The sequence below is a fragment of the Salmo salar genome, chromosome 14 (genome assembly GCF_965601325.2).
Source record: "Salmo salar chromosome 14, fSalSal1, whole genome shotgun sequence".
Lineage (NCBI taxonomy): Eukaryota > Metazoa > Chordata > Actinopteri > Salmoniformes > Salmonidae > Salmo > Salmo salar.
In genome coordinates, this window is record NC_138304.1 from 99,400,914 (window position 1) to 99,423,055 (window position 22,142).

General features: G+C 50.0%; 1 protein-coding gene across 3 annotated transcripts in view; it reads left to right on the forward strand.

The window, feature by feature from the left end:
• Positions 1-13,267, forward strand: part of LOC106595386 (upstream-binding protein 1) — a 29,617-nt gene extending 16,350 nt beyond the window's left edge. For 2 of the 3 annotated variants that reach the window (XM_045695009.2, XM_045695008.2), the window contains exons 13-17: positions 3,580-3,670; positions 5,097-5,209; positions 5,631-5,773; positions 11,111-11,162; positions 11,896-13,267. In XM_045695009.2, the coding sequence (XP_045550965.2) occupies positions 3,580-3,670; positions 5,097-5,209; positions 5,631-5,773; positions 11,111-11,162; positions 11,896-11,954 (458 nt within the window). In that variant the 3' untranslated portion in view covers positions 11,955-13,267. The remainder of the gene's footprint in view (positions 1-3,579; positions 3,671-5,096; positions 5,210-5,630; positions 5,774-11,110; positions 11,163-11,895) is intronic. The other variant, XM_045695010.2, reaches the window with a different exon arrangement.
• The last annotated feature ends 8,875 nt before the right edge of the window (positions 13,268-22,142 follow it).

Sequence of the window (22,142 nt, forward strand, 5' to 3'; positions counted from 1 at the left end):
AGCCGGGTGGTGGTTGAGGAATACAGCCTGTTGTGTTGGTCAGCCGTTGAGTTGTTAATACAGCCGGTGTTGCAGCCGGGTTGTTACAGCCGGGGTACAGCCTGTTGAGGTCGCCTGTTGAGGAATACAGCCTGTTGAGTTGTTAAATACAGCCTGTTGTGTTGGTAGGTTGAGTTGTTAAATACAGCCTGTTGTGTTGTTAAATACAGCCTGTTGTGTTGTTAAATACAGCCTGTTGTGTTGGTAGGTTGAGTTGTTAAATACAGCCTGTTGTGTTGGTAGGTTGAGTTGTTAAATACAGCCTGTTGTGTTGGTAGGTTGAGTTGTTAAATACAGCCTGTTGAGTTGTTAAATACAGCCTGTTGTGTTGGTAGGTTGAGTTGTTAAATACAGCCTGTTGAGTAGTTAAATACAGCCTGTTGTGTTGGTAGGTTGAGTTGTTAAATACAGCCTGTTGAGTTGTTAAATACAGCCTGTTGTGTTGGTAGGTTGAGTTGTTAAATACAGCCTGTTGAGTTGTTAAATACAGCCTGTTGTGTTGGTAGGTTGTGTTGTTAAATACAGCCTGTTGTGTTGTTAAATACAGCCTGTTGTGTTGTTAAATACAGCCTGTTGAGTTGTTAAATACAGCCTGTTGAGTTGTTAAATACAGCCTGTTGAGTTGTTAAATACAGCCTGTTGTGTTGTTAAATACAGTCTGTTGTGTTGTTAACTACAGCCTGTTGTTTTGTTAACTACAGCCTGTTGAGTTGGTAGGTTGTGTTGTTAAATACAGCCTGTTGAGTTGTTAAATACAGCCTGTTGAGTTGTTAAATACAGCCTGTTGTGTTGGTAGGATGAGTTGTTAAATACAGCCTGTTGAGTTGTTAAATACAGCCTGTTGAGTTGGTAGGTTGAGTTGTTAAATACAGCCTGTTGAGTTGTTAAATACAGCCTGTTGAGTTGTTAAATACAGCCTGTTGTGTTGGTAGGATGAGTTGTTAAATACAGCCTGTTGAGTTGTTAAATACAGCCTGTTGAGTTGGTAGGTTGAGTTGTTAAATACAGCCTGTTGAGTTGTTAAATACAGCCTGTTGAGTTGTTAAATACAGCCTGTTGTGTTGTTAAATACAGCCTGTTGTGTTGGTAGGTTGAGTTGTTAAATACAGCCTGTTGTGTTGGTAGGTTGAGTTGTTAAATACAGCCTGTTGAGTTGTTAAATACAGCCTGTTGAGTTGGTAGGTTGAGTTGTTAAATACAGCCTGTTGAGTTGTTAAATACAGCCTGTTGAGTTGTTAAATACAGCCTGTTGTGTTGTTAAATACAGCCTGTTGTGTTGGTAGGTTGAGTTGTTAAATACAGCCTGTTGTGTTGGTAGGTTGAGTTGTTAAATACAGCCTGTTGAGTTGTTAAATACAGCCTGTTGTGTCGGTAGGTTGAGTTGTTAAATACAGCCTGTTGTGTCGGTAGGTTGAGTTGTTAAATACAGCCTGTTGTGTTGGTAGGTTGAGTTGTTAAATACAGCCTGTTGTGTTGTTAAATACAGCCTGTTGAGTTGTTAAATACAGCCTGTTGTGTTGGTAGGTTGAGTTGTTAAATACAGCCTGTTGTGTTGTTAAATACAGCCTGTTGAGTTGTTAAATACAGCCTGTTGTGTTGGTAGGTTGAGTTGTTAAATACAGCCTGTTGAGTTGTTAAATACAGCCTGTTGTGTTGGTAGGTTGAGTTGTTAAATACAGCCTGTTGTGTTGTTAAATACAGCCTGTTGTGTTGTTAAATACAGCCTGTTGTGTTGGTAGGTTGAGTTGTTAAATACAGCCTGTTGTGTTGGTAGGTTGAGTTGTTAAATACAGCCTGTTGTGTTGGTAGGTTGAGTTGTTAAATACAGCCTGTTGTTGTTAAATACAGCCTGTTGTGTTGGTAGGTTGAGTTGTTAAATACAGCCTGTTGAGTAGTTAAATACAGCCTGTTGTGTTGGTAGGTTGAGTTGTTAAATACAGCCTGTTGAGTTGTTAAATACAGCCTGTTGTGTTGGTAGGTTGAGTTGTTAAATACAGCCTGTTGAGTTGTTAAATACAGCCTGTTGTGTTGGTAGGTTGTGTTGTTAAATACAGCCTGTTGTGTTGTTAAATACAGCCTGTTGTGTTGTTAAATACAGCCTGTTGAGTTGTTAAATACGGCCTGTTGAGTTGTTAAATACAGCCTGTTGAGTTGTTAAATACAGCCTGTTGAGTTGTTAAATACAGCCTGTTGAGTTGTTAAATACAGCCTGTTGTGTTGTTAAATACAGTCTGTTGTGTTGTTAACTACAGCCTGTTGTTTTGTTAACTACAGCCTGTTGAGTTGGTAGGTTGTGTTGTTAAATACAGCCTGTTGAGTTGTTAAATACAGCCTGTTGAGTTGTTAAATACAGCCTGTTGTGTTGGTAGGATGAGTTGTTAAATACAGCCTGTTGAGTTGTTAAATACAGCCTGTTGAGTTGGTAGGTTGAGTTGTTAAATACAGCCTGTTGAGTTGTTAAATACAGCCTGTTGAGTTGTTAAATACAGCCTGTTGTGTTGGTAGGATGAGTTGTTAAATACAGCCTGTTGAGTTGTTAAATACAGCCTGTTGAGTTGGTAGGTTGAGTTGTTAAATACAGCCTGTTGAGTTGTTAAATACAGCCTGTTGAGTTGTTAAATACAGCCTGTTGTGTTGGTAGGTTGTGTTGTTAAATACAGCCTGTTGAGTTGTTAAATACAGCCTGTTGAGTTGTTAAATACAGCCTGTTGTGTTGTTAAATACAGCCTGTTGTGTTGGTAGGTTGAGTTGTTAAATACAGCCTGTTGTGTTGGTAGGTTGAGTTGTTAAATACAGCCTGTTGAGTTGTTAAATACAGCCTGTTGTGTTGGTAGGTTGAGTTGTTAAATACAGCCTGTTGAGTTGTTAAATACAGCCTGTTGTGTTGTTAAATACAGCCTGTTGTGTTGTTAAATACAGCCTGTTGTGTTGTTAAATACAGCCTGTTGTGTTGTTAAATACAGCCTGTTGAGTTGTTAAATACAGTCTGTTGTTTTGTTAAATACAGCCTGTTGAGTTGGTAGGTTGAGTTGTTAAATACAGCCTGTTGTGTCGGTAGGTTGAGTTGTTAAATACAGCCTGTTGTGTTGGTAGGTTGAGTTGTTAAATACAGCCTGTTGAGTTGTTAAATACAGCCTGTTGTGTCGGTAGGTTGAGTTGTTAAATACAGCCTGTTGTGTTGTTAAATACAGCCTGTTGTGTTGTTAAATACAGCCTGTTGAGTTGGTAGGTTGAGTTGTTAACTACAGCCTGTTGTGTCGGTAGGTTGAGTTGTTAAATACAGCCTGTTGTGTTGGTAGGTTGAGTTGTTAAATACAGCCTGTTGTGTTGGTAGGTTGAGTTGTTAAATACAGCCTGTTGTGTTGGTAGGTTGAGTTGTTAAATACAGCCTGTTGAGTTGTTAAATACAGCCTGTTGTGTTGGTAGGTTGAGTTGTTAAATACAGCCTGTTGAGTTGTTAAATACAGCCTGTTGTGTTGGTAGGTTGAGTTGTTAAATACAGCCTGTTGTGTTGTTAAATACAGCCTGTTGTGTCGGTAGGTTTTGACTTACTAAAGTTGACCCGGGACGACCTGGTTCAGATCTGTGGAGCTGCTGATGGAATCAGACTCTTCAACACACTCAGATCCAGGTAGGAGGGAGGGAGGGGGGGTGAGGGAGAGGGAGGGAGGGAGGGGGGTGGGGGTGAGGGGGGGGGGGGGGGGGTGAGTGTGGGAGAGGAAGAGCGAGAACACAGCAACACAGTTAGACCCAATCTAAACATGAGAAAATAAAAACATAATTACTTGACAAAAACTGAGCAAACTAGAATGCTATTTGGTCCTAAACAGAGAGTACATAGTGGCAGAATACCTGACCACTGTGACTGACCCAAACTTAAGGAAAGCTTTGACTATGTACAGACTCAGTGATCATAGCCTTGCTATTGAGAAAGGCCACCGTAGGCAGACCTGGCTCTCAAGAGAAGACAGGCTATGTGCGCACTGCCCACAAAATGAGGTGGAAACTGAGCTGCACTTCCTAACCTCCGGCTAAATGTATGACCATATTAGAGACAGACATTTCCCTCAGATTACACAGACCCACAAAGAATTCGAAAACAAACCCAATTTTGATAAACTCCCATATCTACTGGGTGAAATACCACAGTGACTCATCACAGCAGCAATATTTGTGACCTGTTGCCACAAGAAAAGGGCAACCAGTGAAGAACAAACACCATTATAAATACAACCCATATTTATGTTTATTTATTTTCCCTTTTGTACTTTAACTATTTGCACATCATTACAACACTGTATATAGACATAGTATGATATTTGAAATGTCTTTATTCTTTTGGAACTTCTGTCAGTGTAATGTTTACTGTTAATTTTTATTGTTTATTTCACTTTTGTTTATCATCTACTTCACTTGCTTTTTCAATGTAAACATATGTTTCCCATGTCAATAAAGTCCATTGAATAGAGAGAGAGGGGTATTTGAGAGAGAGAGCGAGTGTATGTGAGAGGGGGGGGGTGTGTGTGAGAGAGGGGGGGTATTTGAGAGAGCGAGAGAGGGGGGTGTGTGAGAGAAAGAGAGAGCGAGAGAGGGAGAGGGGGTGTGTGAGAGAAAGAGAGAGCGAGGGGGGGGTGAGAGCGAGGCGAGGGGGGGGTGAGAGAGAGAGAGGGGAGTGTGTGAGAGAGAGGGGAGTGTGTGAGAGAGAGGGGAGTGTGTGAGAGAGAGAGGGGAGTGTGTGAGAGAGAGAGGGGAGTGTGTGAGAGAGAGAGGGGAGTGTGTGAGAGAGAGAGGGGAGTGTGTGAGAGAGAGAGGGGAGTGTGTGAGAGAGAGAGGGGAGTGTGTGAGAGAGAGAGGGGAGTGTGTGAGAGAGAGAGGGAGGGGAGTGTGTGAGAGAGAGAGGGAGTGTGTGAGAGAGAGAGGGGAGTGTGTGAGAGAGAGAGAGAGAGAGAGAGAGGGAGGGGAGTGTGTGAGAGAGAGAGGGGGGTATTTGAGAGCGAGAGTGGGGGGTGTGTATGGAAATGTGTATGTGTTTGTAACATGTGTCTGTATTCCTGCAGGTCGGTGTGTCCCAGGTTGACCCTCTATGTATGCCAGGAGTGTGAGGTAGAGAGCCCCCTGCTGGAGAGACGTGGTGACAGCAGAGAGTGCAGTGACGCACCTCATTTATACGGTTTGTTGGTTTGAGTTTGTGTTTAAATGGCCAATCTGCACTTTTCACATCCACTTTTACCACTTCTAAATCCCTATAAAACCCAAGACTTACGCTTGTTTTACTCCAATGTTTGCAAACACAGTTGAGCCTGAAAACACGGTTGAAACTATCATTGTGGTGTCGTGGATGGTCCGTGCAGGTGAATTTATCCAGACCCTTTTCTCAGAACAGTGGCAGGGTTTTAAATGCAGATTGACCCTTTTTAAATATACTGTTTGTACTTACTCAGAACAAATGGGAAAGCACATGTATAAACAGAAATGTTAAAGCCTGTGTTTCCATTCTACTGTATACACCTCTGTGTGTTTTAATCTCGTGTGTGTGTGTGTGTGTGTGTGTGTGTGTGTGTGTGTGTGTGTGTGTGTGTGTGTGTGTGTAGTGTACCATGCTCTATACCTGGAGGAGCTGACTGTGTCTGAGTTGATCAGGAAGATAGCGTGTGTGTGTAGTGTTCCACTGGGACAGATCAACCAGGTCTACCGACAAGGACCCACAGGAATACACATCCTGCTGAGTGACCAGGTACACACACACACATCCTGCTGAGTGACCAGGTCCCCCCCCCCCCACACACACACACACACACATCCTGCTGAGTGACCAGGTACACACACACACACACACATCCTGCTGAGTGACCAGGTACACATACACACACACACACACACACACACACACACACATACTGCTCAGTGACCAGGTACACACACACACACACTGTTCAGTGACCAGGTACACACCTGGTCACTGAGAATAAGAGCACCTCCTCCCAGCTGCCCACTGCACTGAGGATAGGAAACACTGTCACCACCAATAAATCCACGATAATTGAGAATTTCAATAAGCATTTTTCTGCGGCTGGCTGTGCTTTCCACCTGGCTACCCCTACCGCGGTCAACTGCACTGCACCCCCCACAGCTACTCGCCCAAGCCTCCCCATTTCTCCTTCACCCAAATCCAGATAGCTGATGTTCTGAAAGACCTGCAAAATCTGGACCCCTACAAATCATTTGGGCTAGACAATCTGGACCCTTTCTTTCTAAAATTATCTGCTGAAATTGTTGCAACCCCTATTACTGGTCTGTTCAACCTCTCTTTCATATTGCCTGAGATCCCCATAGATTGGAAAGCAGCTGCTGTCATCCCCCTCTTCAAAGGTGTAGACACTCTAGACCCAAACTGCTACAAACCTATATCTATCCTACCCTGCCTTTCTAAAGTCTTCGAAAGCCAAGTCAACAAACAGATTACCGACCACTTCGAATCCCACCGCACCTTCTCCGCTGTGCAATCTGGTTTCAGAGCTGGTCACGGGTGCACTTCAGCCACGCTCAAGGTCCTAAACGATATCGTAACCGCCATCGATAAGAAACAATACTGTGCTGCCGTATTCATTGACCTGGCCAAAGCTTTCTACTCTGTCAATCACCACATCCTCATCGGCAGACTCAACAGCCTTGGTTTCTCAAATGATTGCCTCGCCTGGTTCACCAACTACTTCTCTGATAGAGTTCAGTGTGTCAAATCGGAGGGCCTACTGTCTGGACCTCTGGCAGTCTCTATGGGGGTACCACAGGGTTCAATTCTTGGGCCAACTCTTTTCTCTGTATACATCAATGATGTTGCTCTTGCTGCTGGTGATTCTCTGATCCACCTCTACGCAGACGACACCATTCTGTATACTTCTGGCCCTTCTTTGGACACTGTGTTAACTAACCTCCAGACGAGCTTCAATGCCATACAACTCTCCTTCCGTGTCCTCCAACTGCTCTTAAATACAAGTAAAACTAAATGCATGCTCTTCAACCGATCGCTGCCTGCACCTGCCTGCCTGTCCAGCATCACTACTCTGGACGGTTCTGACTTAGAATATGTGGACAACTACAAATACCTGGGTGTCTGGTTAGACTGTAAACTCTCCTTCCAGACTCACATCAAACATCTCCAATCCAAAATGTATCTAGAATCGGCTTCCTATTTCACAACAAAGCATCCTTCACTCATGCTGCCAAACATACCCTCATAAAACTGACCATCCTACCGATCCTTGACTTCGGTGATGTCATTTACAAAATAGCCTCCAACACTCTACTCAGCAAACTGGATGTAGTCTATCACAGTGCCATCCGTTTTGTCACCAAAGCCCCATATACTACCCACCACTGCGACCTGTACGCTCTCGTTGGCTGGCCCTCGCTTCATACTCGTCGCCAAACCTGCTGGCTCCAGGTCATCTATAAGTCTTTGCTAGGTAAAGCCCCACCTTATCTCAGCTCACTGGTCACCATAGCAGCACCAACCCGTAGCACGCGCTCCAGCAGGTATATCTCACTGGTCACCCCCAAAGCCAATTCCTCCTTTGGCCGCCTTTCCTTCCAGTTATCTGCTGCCAATGACTGGAACGAACTGCAAAAATCACTGAAGCTGAAGACTCATATCTCCCTCACTAGCTTTAAGCACCAGCTGTCAGAGCAGCTCACAGATCACTGCACCTGTACATAGCCCATCTGCAAATAGCCCATGCAATTACCTCATCCCCATACTGTATTTATTTATTTTATTTTGCTCCTTTGCACCCCAGTATCTCTACTTGCACTTTCTTCCACTACAAATCTACCATTCCAGTGTTTTACTTGCTATATTGTATTTACTTCGCCACCATGGCCTTTTTTTGCCTTTACCTCCCTTATCTCACCTCATTTGCTCACTTTGTATATAGACTTATTTTTCTTCTGTATTATTGACTGTATGTTTGTTTTACTCCATGTGTAACTCTGTGTTGTTGTATGTGTCAAACTGCTTTGCTTTATCTTGGCCAGGTCGCAATTGTAAATGAGAACTTGTTCTCAACTTGCCTACCTGGTTAAATAAAGGTGAAATAAAATTAAATAAACACACACTGTTCAGTGACCAGGTACACACACACACACACACACACACACACACTGTTCAGTGACCAGGTACACACACACACACACTGTTCAGTGACCAGGTACACACACACACACACACACACACTGTTCAGTGACCAGGTACACACACACACACACACACACACACACACACACACACTGTTCAGTGACCAGGTACACACACACACACACACACACACACACACTGTTCAGTGACCAGGTACACACACACACACACTGTTCAGTGACCAGGTACACACACACACACACACACACACTGTTCAGTGACCAGGTACACACACACACACACACACACACACACACACACACACACTGTTCAGTGACCAGGTACACACACACACACACACACACACACACACTGTTCAGTGACCAGGTACACACACACACACACTGTTCAGTGACCAGGTACACACACACACACACACACACACACACACACACACACTGTTCAGTGACCAGGTACACACACACACACACACACACACACACACACACACACTGTTCAGTGACCAGGTACACACACACACACACACACACACACACACACACACACTGTTCAGTGACCAGGTACACACACACACACACACACACACACACACACACACACTGTTCAGTGACCAGGTACACACACACACACACACACACACACACACACACACACACTGTTCAGTGACCAGGTACACACACACACACACACACACACACACACACACACACTGTTCAGTGACCAGGTACACACACACACACACACACACACACACACACACACACTGTTCAGTGACCAGGTACACACACACACACACACACACACACACACACACACACTGTTCAGTGACCAGGTACACACACACACACACACACACACACACACACACACACTGTTCAGTGACCAGGTACACACACACACACACACACACACACACACACACACACTGTTCAGTGACCAGGTACACACACACACACACACACACACACACACACACACACACACTGTTCAGTGACCAGGTACACACACACACACACACACACACACACACACACACACTGTTCAGTGACCAGGTACACACACACACACACACACACACACACACACACACACTGTTCAGTGACCAGGTACACACACACACACACTGTTCAGTGACCAGGTACACACACACACACACACACACACACACACACACACACTGTTCAGTGACCAGGTACACACACACACACACACACACACACACACACACACACTGTTCAGTGACCAGGTACACACACACACACACACACACACACACACACACACACTGTTCAGTGACCAGGTACACACACACACACACACACACACACACACACACACACACTGTTCAGTGACCAGGTACACACACACACACACACACACACACACACACACACACTGTTCAGTGACCAGGTACACACACACACACACACACACACACACACACACACACTGTTCAGTGACCAGGTACACACACACACACACACACACACACACACACACACACTGTTCAGTGACCAGGTACACACACACACACACTGTTCAGTGACCAGGTACACACACACACACACACACTGTTCAGTGACCAGGTACACACACACACACACACACTGTTCAGTGACCAGGTACACACACACACACACTGTTCAGTGACCAGGTACACACACACACACACTGTTCAGTGACCAGGTACACACACACACACACACACTGTTCAGTGACCAGGTACACACACACACACACACACTGTTCAGTGACCAGGTACACACACACACACACTGTTCAGTGACCAGGTACACACACACACACACTGTTCAGTGACCAGGTACACACACACACACACACACTGTTCAGTGACCAGGTACACACACACACACACACTGTTCAGTGACCAGGTACACACACACACACACACTGTTCAGTGACCAGGTACACACACACACACACTGTTCAGTGACCAGGTACACACACACACACACTGTTCAGTGACCAGGTACACACACACACACACACTGTTCAGTGACCAGGTACACACACACACACACTGTTCAGTGACCAGGTACACACACACACACACTGTTCAGTGACCAGGTACACACACACACACACACTGTTCAGTGACCAGGTACACACACACACACACTGTTCAGTGACCAGGTACACACACACACACACTGTTCAGTGACCAGGTACACACACACACACACTGTTCAGTGACCAGGTACACACACACACACACACTGTTCAGTGACCAGGTACACACACACACACACTGTTCAGTGACCAGGTACACACACACACACACTGTTCAGTGACCAGGTACACACACACACACACTGTTCAGTGACCAGGTACACACACACACACACTGTTCAGTGACCAGGTACACACACACACACACACTGTTCAGTGACCAGGTACACACACACACACACTGTTCAGTGACCAGGTACACACACACACACACTGTTCAGTGACCAGGTACACACACACACACACTGTTCAGTGACCAGGTACACACACACACACACTGTTCAGTGACCAGGTACACACACACACACACACACACACTGTTCAGTGACCAGGTACACACACACACACACACACACACACTGTTCAGTGACCAGGTACACATCTCCTGATGTTATCTTTGACCAGGAAGTGATGGATGTTCTCTGTCCATCAGGTGTTTGCATTATATTTACCTACTGCCTCTGTGTCCCACCCTAACCCTTCCCCCCTTCAGCCTATTCAGGAAGTACTGGGTGCCCCATTCAAAACAGTCCCCCAACCAGACTGCATCACAGCTATTTGATACTGTATCAGCATACCTTAACATTACTGGTTCAGTTGTATTGTTCTAGATTTAAACTAGATTTTAACAGTAACATTGTGTTCATGTTATCTAATGTTATTTCCCAGATGGTTTACAACTTACCTGATGAGAGCTGCTTTCTGATCGGCACAATCAAAGGTATGGTGACATAGTCAGACATTTCTGTTCTGGACGAACTTTCCTTTTCTAGTTTGGCCTCAATGCTAACTCTCTCCCTCCCTCTCTCCCGCTCCATCTCCCTCTCTCTCGCTCCATCTCCCTCTCTCTTGCTCTCTCTCTCTTGCTCCCTCTCTCTTGCTCCCTCTCTCTTGCTCCCTCTCTCTTGCTCCCTCTCTCGCTCCATCTCTCTCCCTCTCTCTCTCGCTCCATCTCTCTCCCTCTCTCTCTCGCTCCATCTCCCTCTCTCTCTCTCGCTCCATCTCTCTCGCTCCATCTCGCCCCCTCTCTCTCTCGCTCCCTCTTTCTCTCGCTCCATCTCTCTTTCTCTCGCTCCATCTCCCTCTCTCTCGCTCCATCTCCCTCTCTCTCGCTCCATCTCCCTCTCTCTCGCTCCATCTCCCTCTCTCTCGCTCCATCTCCCTCTCTCTTGCTCCCTCTCTCTTGCTCCCTCTCTCTTGCTCCCTCTCTCTCCCTCTCTCTCTCGCTCCATCTCTCTCCCTCTCTCTCTCGCTCCATCTCCCTCTCTCTCTCTTGCTCCATCTCTCTCGCTCCATCTCTCTCCCTCTCTCTCTCGCTCCATCTATCTCCCTCTCTCTCTCTCGCTCCATCTCGCCCCCTCTCTCTCTCGCTCCCTCTCTCTCTCGCTCCATCTCTTTCTCTCTCGCTCCATCTCTTTCTGTCTCTCCATCTCTCTCGGTCTGTTTCTCTGTAGATGAAACGGGGGAGGGGCTCCACCAAATGGGGGAGGGGCTTCACCTGGTTTTGAAGTAGCGATAGAGGATGAGAGTGCGATGACATCACTCAACACTGAGCAGCCTCCACCCCTCCTTCCATCACTCCATCCATCCCGCCCTCCATCCCGCCCTCTCTCCTATCGTTCAGATTGCCGTGTCTAAGGCAGACGGACAGAGATCCTGACCTGCGGCCTTGTTAATGTTAGAATCTGACGGGGTGTGACCACTGTTTCATATTGAAAACACTATTACTGAGGGGGACTTTGTTTGTTCTTAAATGTTTATATTGTTGTACGAGAGGAGGGAGGCTGCCCCCCCCCACAGAGAGACAGTCATATAGAGGAGGGAGGGAGGCTGCCCCCCCCCACAGAGAGACAGTCATATAGAGGAGGGAGGGAGGCTGCCCCCCCCCCCCCCACAGAGAGACAGTCATATAGAGGAGGGAGGGAAGCTGCCCCCCCCCACAGAGAGACAGTCATATAGAGGAGGGAGGGAGGCTGCCCCCCCCACAGAGAGACAGTCATATAGAGGAGGGAGGGAAGCTGCCCCCCCCCCACAGAGAGACAGTCATATAGAGGAGGGAGGGAAGCTGCCCCCCCCCACAGAGAGACAGTCATATAGAGGAGGGAGGGAGGCTGCCCCCCCCCCACAGAGAGACAGTCATATAGAGGAGGGAGGGAGGCTGCCCCCCCCCACAGAGAGACAGTCATATAGAGGAGGGAGGGAGGCTGCCCCCCCCCACAGAGAGACAGTCATATAGAGGAGGGAGGGAGGCTGCCCCCCCCACAGAGAGACAGTCATATAGAGGAGGGAGGGAGGCTGCCCCCCCCCCACAGAGAGACAGTCATATAGAGGAGGGAGGGAGGCTGCCCCCCCCCACAGAGAGACAGTCATATAGAGGAGGGAGGGAGGCTGCCCCCCCCACAGAGAGACAGTCATATAGAGGAGGGAGGGAGGCTGCCCCCCCCCCACAGAGAGACAGTCATATAGAGGAGGGAGGGAGGCTGCCCCCCCCCACAGAGAGACAGTCATATAGAGGAGGGAGGGAGGCTGCCCCCCCCACAGAGAGACAGTCATATAGAGGAGGGAGGGAAGCTGCCCCCCCCCCCCCCACAGAGAGACAGTCATATAGAGGAGGGAGGGAGGCTGCCCCCCCCACAGAGAGACAGTCATATAGAGGAGGGAGGGAGGCTGCTCCCCCCCACAGAGAGACAGTCATATAGAGGAGGGAGGGAGGCTGCCCCCCCCCCCCACAGAGAGACAGTCATATAGAGGAGGGAGGGAGGCTGCCCCCCCCCCACAGAGAGACAGTCATATAGAGGAGGGAGGGAGGCTGCCCCCCCCCCCCCCCCCCCCCCCACAGAGAGACAGTCATATAGAGGAGGGAGGGAGGCTGCCCCCCCCCACAGAGAGACAGTCATATAGAGGAGGGAGGGAGGCTGCCCCCCCCCACAGAGAGACAGTCATATAGAGGAGGGAGGGAGGCTGCCCCCCCCACAGAGAGACAGTCATATAGAGGAGGGAGGGAGGCTGCCCCCCCCACAGAGAGACAGTCATATAGAGGAGGGAGGGAGGCTGCCCCCCCCACAGAGAGACAGTCATATAGAGGAGGGAGGGAGGCTGCCCCCCCCCCCCCACAGAGAGACAGTCATATAGAGGAGGGAGGGAGGCTTCCCCCCCCCCACAGAGAGACAGTCATATAGAGGAGGGAGGGAGGCTGCCCCCCCCACAGAGAGACAGTCATATAGAGGAGGGAGGGAGGCTGCCCCCCCCCACAGAGAGACAGTCATATAGAGGAGGGAGGGAGGCTGCCCCCCCCACAGAGAGACAGTCATATAGAGGAGGGAGGGAGGCTGCCCCCCCCCACAGAGAGACAGTCATATAGAGGAGGGAGGGAGGCTGCCCCCCCACAGAGAGACAGTCATATAGAGGAGGGAGGGAGGCTGCCCCCCCCCCACAGAGAGACAGTCATATAGAGGAGGGAGGGAGGCTGCCCCCCCCACAGAGAGACAGTCATATAGAGGGAGGGAGGCTGCCCCCCCCACAGAGAGACAGTCATATAGAGGAGGGAGGGAGGCTGCCCCCCCCACAGAGAGACAGTCATATAGAGGAGGGAGGGAGGCTGCCCCCCCCACAGAGAGACAGTCATATAGAGGAGGGAGGGAGGCTGCCCCCCCCCACAGAGAGACAGTCATATAGAGGAGGGAGGGAGGCTGCCCCCCCCCCCCACAGAGAGACAGTCATATAGAGGAGGGAGGGAGGCTGCCCCCCCCCCCCCCCACAGAGAGACAGTCATATAGAGGGAGGCTGCCCCCCCCCCCCACAGAGAGACAGTCATATAGAGGAGGGAGGGAGGCTGCCCCCCCCCACAGAGAGACAGTCATATAGAGGAGGGAGGGAGGCTGCCCCCCCCACAGAGAGACAGTCATATAGAGGAGGGAGGGAGGCTGCCCCCCCCACAGAGAGACAGTCATATAGAGGAGGGAGGGAGGCTGCCCCCCCCCACAGTCATATAGAGGAGGGAGGCTGCCCCCCCCACAGAGAGACAGTCATATAGAGGAGGGAGGGAGGCTGCCCCCCCCACAGAGAGACAGTCATATAGAGGAGGGAGGGAGGCTGCCCCCCCCACAGAGAGACAGTCATATAGAGGAGGGAGGGAGGCTGCCCCCCCCACAGAGAGACAGTCATATAGAGGAGGGAGGGAGGCTGCCCCCCCCACAGAGAGACAGTCATATAGAGGAGGGAGGGAGGCTGCCCCCCCCACAGAGAGACAGTCATATAGAGGAGGGAGGGAGGCTGCCCCCCCCACAGAGAGACAGTCATATAGAGGAGGGAGGGAGGCTGCCCCCCCCACAGAGAGACAGTCATATAGAGGAGGGAGGGAAGGCTGCCCCCCCCCACAGAGAGACAGTCATATAGAGGGAGGCTGCCCCCCCCACAGAGAGACAGTCATATAGAGGAGGGAGGGAGGCTGCCCCCCCCACAGAGAGAGTCATATAGAGGAGGGAGGGAGGCTGCCCCCCCACAGAGAGACAGTCATATAGAGGAGGGAGGGAGGCTGCCCCCCCCCCCACAGAGAGACAGTCATATAGAGGAGGGAGGGAGGCTGCCCCCCCCACAGAGAGACAGTCATATAGAGGAGGGAGGGAGGCTGCCCCCCCCACAGAGAGACAGTCATATAGAGGAGGGAGGGAGGCTGCCCCCCCCCACAGAGAGACAGTCATATAGAGGAGGGAGGGAGGCTGCCCCCCCCCACAGAGAGACAGTCATATAGAGGGAGGGAGGCTGCCCCCCCCCACAGAGAGACAGTCATATAGAGGAGGGAGGGAGGCTGCCCCCCCCACAGAGAGACAGTCATATAGAGGAGGGAGGGAGGCTGCCCCCCCCCACAGAGAGACAGTCATATAGAGGAGGGAGGGAGGCTGCCCCCCCCCACAGAGAGACAGTCATATAGAGGAGGGAGGGAGGCTGCCCCCCCCCACAGAGAGACAGTCATATAGAGGAGGGAGGGAGGCTGCCCCCCCCCCACAGAGAGACAGTCATATAGAGGAGGGAGGGAGGCTGACCCCCCCACAGAGAGACAGTCATATAGAGGAGGGAGGGAGGCTGCTCCCCCCCACAGAGAGACAGTCATATAGAGGAGGGAGGGAGGCTGCCCCCCCCCCCACAGAGAGACAGTCATATAGAGGAGGGAGGGAGGCTGCCCCCCCCCCACAGAGAGACAGTCATATAGAGGAGGGAGGGAGGCTGCCCCCCCCCCCCCCCCACAGAGAGACAGTCATATAGAGGAGGGAGGGAGGCTGCCCCCCCCACAGAGAGACAGTCATATAGAGGAGGGAGGGAGGCTGCCCCCCCCCACAGAGAGACAGTCATATAGAGGAGGGAGGGAGGCTGCCCCCCCCCACAGAGAGACAGTCATATAGAGGAGGGAGGGAGGCTGCCCCCCCCACAGAGAGACAGTCATATAGAGGAGGGAGGGAGGCTGCCCCCCCCCACAGAGAGACAGTCATATAGAGGAGGGAGGGAGGCTGCCCCCCCCCCCCACAGAGAGACAGTCATATAGAGGAGGGAGGGAGGCTGCCCCCCCCCCCACAGAGAGACAGTCATATAGAGGAGGGAGGGAGGCTGCCCCCCCCACAGAGAGACAGTCATATAGAGGAGGGAGGGAGGCTGCCCCCCCCCCACAGAGAGACAGTCATATAGAGGAGGGAGGGAGGCTGCCCCCCCCACAGAGAGACAGTCATATAGAGGAGGGAGGGAGGCTGCCCCCCCCCACAGAGAGACAGTCATATAGAGGAGGGAGGGAGGCTGCCCCCCCCCACAGAGAGACAGTCATATAGAGGAGGGAGGGAGGCTGCCCCCCCCCACAGAGAGACAGTCATATAGAGGAGGGAGGGAGGCTGCCCCCCCCCACAGAGAGACAGTCATATAGAGGAGGGAGGGAGGCTGCCCCCCCCCCCACAGAGAGACAGTCATATAGAGGAGGGAGGGAGGCTGCCCCCCCCCCACAGAGAGACAGTCATATAGAGGAGGGAGGCTGCCCCCCCCCCCACAGAGAGACAGTCATATAGAGGAGGGAGGGAGGCTGCCCCCCCCCCACAGAGAGACAGTCATATAGAGGAGGGAGGGAGGCTGCCCCCCCCCCCACAGAGAGACAGTCATATAGAGGAGGGAGGGAGGCTGCCCCCCCCCACAGAGAGACAGTCATATAGAGGAGGGAGGGAGGCTGCCCCCCCCCCACAGAGAGACAGTCATATAGAGGAGGGAGGGAGCTGCCCCCCCCCACAGAGAGACAGTCATATAGAGGAGGGAGGGAGGCTGCCCCCCCCCACAGAGAGACAGTCATATAGAGGAGGGAGGGAGGCTGCCCCCCCCACAGAGAGACAGTCATATAGAGGAGGGAGGGAGGCTGCCCCCCCCACAGAGAGACAGTCATATAGAGGAGGGAGGGAGGCTGCCCCCCCCACAGAGAGACAGTCATATAGGAGGGAGGGAGGCTGCCCCCCCCACAGAGAGACAGTCATATAGAGGAGGGAGGGAGGCTGCCCCCCCACAGAGAGACAGTCATATAGAGGAGGGAGGGAGGCTGCCCCCCCCACAGAGAGACAGTCATATAGAGGAGGGAGGGAGGCTGCCCCCCCCACAGAGAGACAGTCATATAGAGGGAGGCTGCCCCCCCCACAGAGAGACAGTCATATAGAGGAGGGAGGGAGGCTGCCCCCCCCACAGAGAGACAGTCATATAGAGGAGGGAGGGAGGCTGCCCCCCCCACAGAGAGACAGTCATATAGAGGAGGGAGGGAGGCTGCCCCCCCCACAGAGAGACAGTCATATGGGAGGGAGGGAGGCTGCCCCCCCCACAGAGAGACAGTCATATAGAGGAGGGAGGGAGGCTGCCCCCCCCACAGAGAGACAGTCATATAGAGGAGGGAGGGAGGCTGCCCCCCCACAGAGAGACAGTCATATAGAGGAGGGAGGGAGGCTGCCCCCCCCCCCACAGAGAGACAGTCATATAGAGGAGGGAGGGAGGCTGCCCCCCCCCACAGAGAGACAGTCATATAGAGGAGGGAGGGAGGCTGCCCCCCCACAGAGAGACAGTCATATAGAGGAGGGAGGGAGGCTGCCCCCCCCACAGAGAGACAGTCATATAGAGGGAGGCTGCCCCCCCCCACAGAGAGACAGTCATATAGAGGAGGGAGGGAGGCTGCCCCCCCCACAGAGAGAGTCATATAGAGGAGGGAGGGAGGCTGCCCCCCCCACAGAGAGAGTCATATAGAGGAGGGAGGCTGTCCCCCCACAGAGAGACAGTCATATAGAGGAGGGAGGCTGTCCCCCACAGGACCCATACAGGCAGCACTATAGGCCTCAGACAGGGCCAGTCATCAGTCAGTGCTGCTGGACCTCCCTGTGACTCGAACCTGCAGACAGAGGTTCAGACAGGCAGACAGACAGGAAGCATCTCTAGACTATTGACATGGAGAGGGAGTGAGGAGGAGGAAGCATCTCTAGACTATTGACATGGAGAGGGAGTGAGGAGGAGGAAGCATCTCTAGACTATTGACATGGAGAGGGAGTGAGGAGGAGGAAGCATCTCTAGACTATTGACATGGAGAGGGAGTGAGGAGGAGGAAGCATCTCTAGACTATTGACATGGAGAGGGAGTATCTCTAGACTATTGACATGGAGTGGGAGTATCTCTAGACTATTGACATGGAGAGGGAGTATCTCTAGACTATTGACATGGAGAGGGAGTATCTCTAGACTATTGACATGGAGAGGGAGTATCTCTAGACTATTGACATGGAGAGGGAGTGAGGAGGAGGAAGTATCTCTAGACTATTGACATGGAGAGGGAGTATCTCTAGACTATTGACATGGAGTGGGAGTATCTCTAGACTATTGACATGGAGAGGGAGTGAGGAGGAGGAAGCATCTCTAGACTATTGACATGGAGAGGGAGTGAGGAGGAGGAAGCATCTCTAGACTATTGACATGGAGAGGGAGTATCTCTAGACTATTGACATGGAGTGGGAGTATCTCTAGACTATTGACATGGAGAGGGAGTATCTCTAGACTATTGACATGGAGAGGGAGTATCTCTAGACTATTGACATGGAGAGGGAGTATCTCTAGACTATTGACATGGAGAGGGAGTGAGGAGGAGGAAGTATCTCTAGACTATTGACATGGAGAGGGAGTATCTCTAGACTATTGAGATACAGTCGGTGTAAGGGGGCAGGGTGACAGAAATGGACCAAACTGGTTTGGGATGAAGTTGACCTTTTAGAACAAGGTTGTGTGTCTTGAGAGTGAAACCAGGCCTCATCCAAGGCGTGGCCTTCCTTCACCCCTGACAGGATGGGATGGAAACCCTGTATGTTCTCAGGTCTGTCCACTGGCCGTAGTTATTCGTTGACTCCTGGCAGTGGAAGTGTGTGTTTATTGTTGCAGGAACAAACCTGGTTTGATCATGTCAGTTGGCATCACTCCTTTTGTTCGGGTCTTAGTTTGCCTTTTAGTCAAGAGGGGAAGGAAGAAAGCTATTTGATTTTGTCCAAAAATAAATGTAGCCCAGTCCTTTAAAAATAAAAAAATCCCATAAATAAAAGACCTAGTCTGTACTGAAAACCACAAAGTCCAACTTGATGTCGTTTGTAGTTTTGGAACCACACCCTTCATGACACCTGAGAAATAAAGTGACTGTTATTAATGTTGACTTGAAAACGGAACAGAACCTGTCAGAACTGAGGAGCACAGGGCCTGTCCTTCCAGAACCTGTCAGCTACTTCAACAACACCAGGAACTGTCCTTCCAGAACCTGTCAGCTACTTCAACAACACCAGGAACTGAGGAGCACAGGGCCTGTCCTTCCAGAAACTTCAGGTAGAAATGTATGGTGTTGAACGGTTGTCTGAATCCCTATTCTATTTCTATATGCAACGTTCAGAACATTTCACATCACTGAATTCACCCCGTCTCTACAGACCCTGGGTCACATCACTGAATTTACCCCGTCTCTACAGACCCTGGGTCACATCACTGAATTCACCCCCGTCTCTACAGACCCTGGGTCACATCACTGAATTCACCCCCGTCTCTACAGACCCTGGGTCACATCACTGAATACACCCCGTCTCTACAGACCCTGGGTCACATCACTGAATTCACCCCGTCTCTACAGACCCTGGGTCGCATCACTGAATTCACCCCGTCTCTACAGACCCTGGGTCGCATCACTGAAATCACCCCGTCTCTACAGACCCTGGGTCGCATCACTGAATTCACCCCGTCTCTACAGACCCTGGGTCGCATCACTGAATTCACCCCGTCTCTACAGACCCTGGGTCGCATCACTGAATTCACCCCGTCTCTACAGACCCTGGGTCGCATCACTGAAATCACCCCGTCTCTACAGACCCTGGGTCACATCACTGAAATCACCCCGTCTCTACAGACCCTGGGTCACATCACTGAATTCACCCCGTCTCTACAGACCCTGGGTCGCATCACTGAATTCACCCCGTCTCTACAGACCCTGGGTCACATCACTGAAATCACCCCGTCTCTACAGACCCTGGGTCGCATCACTGAAATCACCCCGTCTCTACAGACCCTGGGTCGCATCACTGAATTCACCCCCGTCTCTACAGACCCTGGGTCGCATCACTGAATTCACCCCGTCTCTACAGACCCTGGGTCGCATCACTGAATTCACCCCGTCTCTACAGACCCTGGGTCACATCACTGAATTCACCCCGTCTCTACAGACCCTGGGTCACATCACTGAATTCACCCCGTCTCTACAGACCCTGGGTCACATCACTGAATACACCCCGTCTCTACAGACCCTGGGTCACATCACTGAATTCACCCCGTCTACGATTTTCTCTTTTCATTTTTCTTTCTTGTTCATTCCTTGGTATCTGATTGGTTGGCACGAGTTAATGGAAAAAGGTGGCGAGGGTAACACTGGGTGTGGCGGTTCCAGCGCATTGCGAAACTCAATCGAGTCTTATTGTTCTGAGATGAAAGAGATGAAACTAACTCCTGCTTGTTTCTCTCTGTGATAAAGGAGACGACTCACAGAAACCTGAACGCTACAGAACTTGAGAAGAATGGCGTGCTTGAGAGTGAGGAATCACATTTCAAAGTTAGACAATAAAATGTGCAGAAAAAGACTTGTGATACTTGTCCTAGTTCTACCTGTGTTCCCTGTCTACCTGTGTTCCCTGTCTCTCTGTGTTTCTGTACAGCCGACAGTCAAACTGAAGATGCAAACACGTCTGTGCTGAAAATAAAGTTCCTTCATAAAGATAGTCTGTGTTATTTATGATAAGGGCCACATACCACAACAATAACGTCACAAATTGTATAGAAAACATTATTAGATTTATTTAAAATAAAGTTGTCATGTTCTATCTAAATAAAAGCCCTAAATGTATGCATATCATAGCATGAAGAAAAAATCTGTCTGAATCCCTTTGTTTACAGACTGGTTTACCTAGTTCAAGGTATTCAATCCTCTGGACTTTTTCCACATTTTGTTGCGTTCAAGTCTGAATTTAAAATGGATTATATTGAAATGTGTCACTAGCCTACACACAATACTAACCTAAATGACAGTGAAAAACAGGAAGCCTGTACAGAATTAAAATTATGTCAAAACATGCATCCTGTTTGCAATGAGACACTACTCATTAGAGTACCACTCTTCAGATTTTCAAGCATAGTGGTGGCTGCATCATGTTATGGGTATGCTTGTCATCAGCAACCACTTGGGCATTTTGGGGGGGAAATTAATGGAATGAAGCTAAGCACAGGCAAAATTCTAGAGGATAACCTGCTTGTTTGCTTTCCAACAGACACTGGGAGACAAATTAACCGTTCGGTAGGACAATAACACAAAGCCAAATGTACACTTGAGTTGGTTACCGAGACGACATTGAATGCTCCTGAATGGCCTAGTTACAGTTTTGACTTAAGTTGCGATGAAAATCTATGGCAAGACCTAACAATCACTGTCTAGCAATGAACACCAACCTACTTGACCGAGCTTGAAGAATTTAAAAAAAGAATAATGTGCAAATATTGTATAATGCAGGTGTACAAAGCTCTTAGAGACTAACCCAGAAAGACTCACAGCTGTAATCACTCTTAGAGACTTACCCAGAAAGACTCACAACTGTAATCACTCTTAGAGACTTACCCAGAAAGACTCACAGCTGTAATCACTCTTAGAGACTTACCCAGAAAGACTCACAGCTATAATCACTCTTAGAGACTTACCCAGAAAGACTCACAGCTATAATCACTCTTAGAGACTTACCCAGAAAGACTCACAGCTGTAATCACTCTTAGAGACTTACCCAGAAAGACTCACAGCTGTAATCACTCTTAGAGACTTACCCAGAAAGACTCACAGCTGTAATCACTCTTAGAGACTAACCCAGAAAGACTCACAGCTGTAATCACTCTTAGAGACTTACCCAGAAAGACTCACAGCTGTAATCACTCTTAGAGACTAACCCAGAAAGACTCACAGCTGTAGTCACTCTTAGAGACTTACCCAGAAAGACTCACAGCTGTAATCACTCTTAGAGACTAACCCAGAAAGACTCACAACTGTAATCACTCTTAGAGACTTACCCAGAAAGACTCACAGCTGTAATCACTCTTAGAGACTTACCCAGAAAGACTCACAACTGTAATCGCTGCCAAAGGTGATT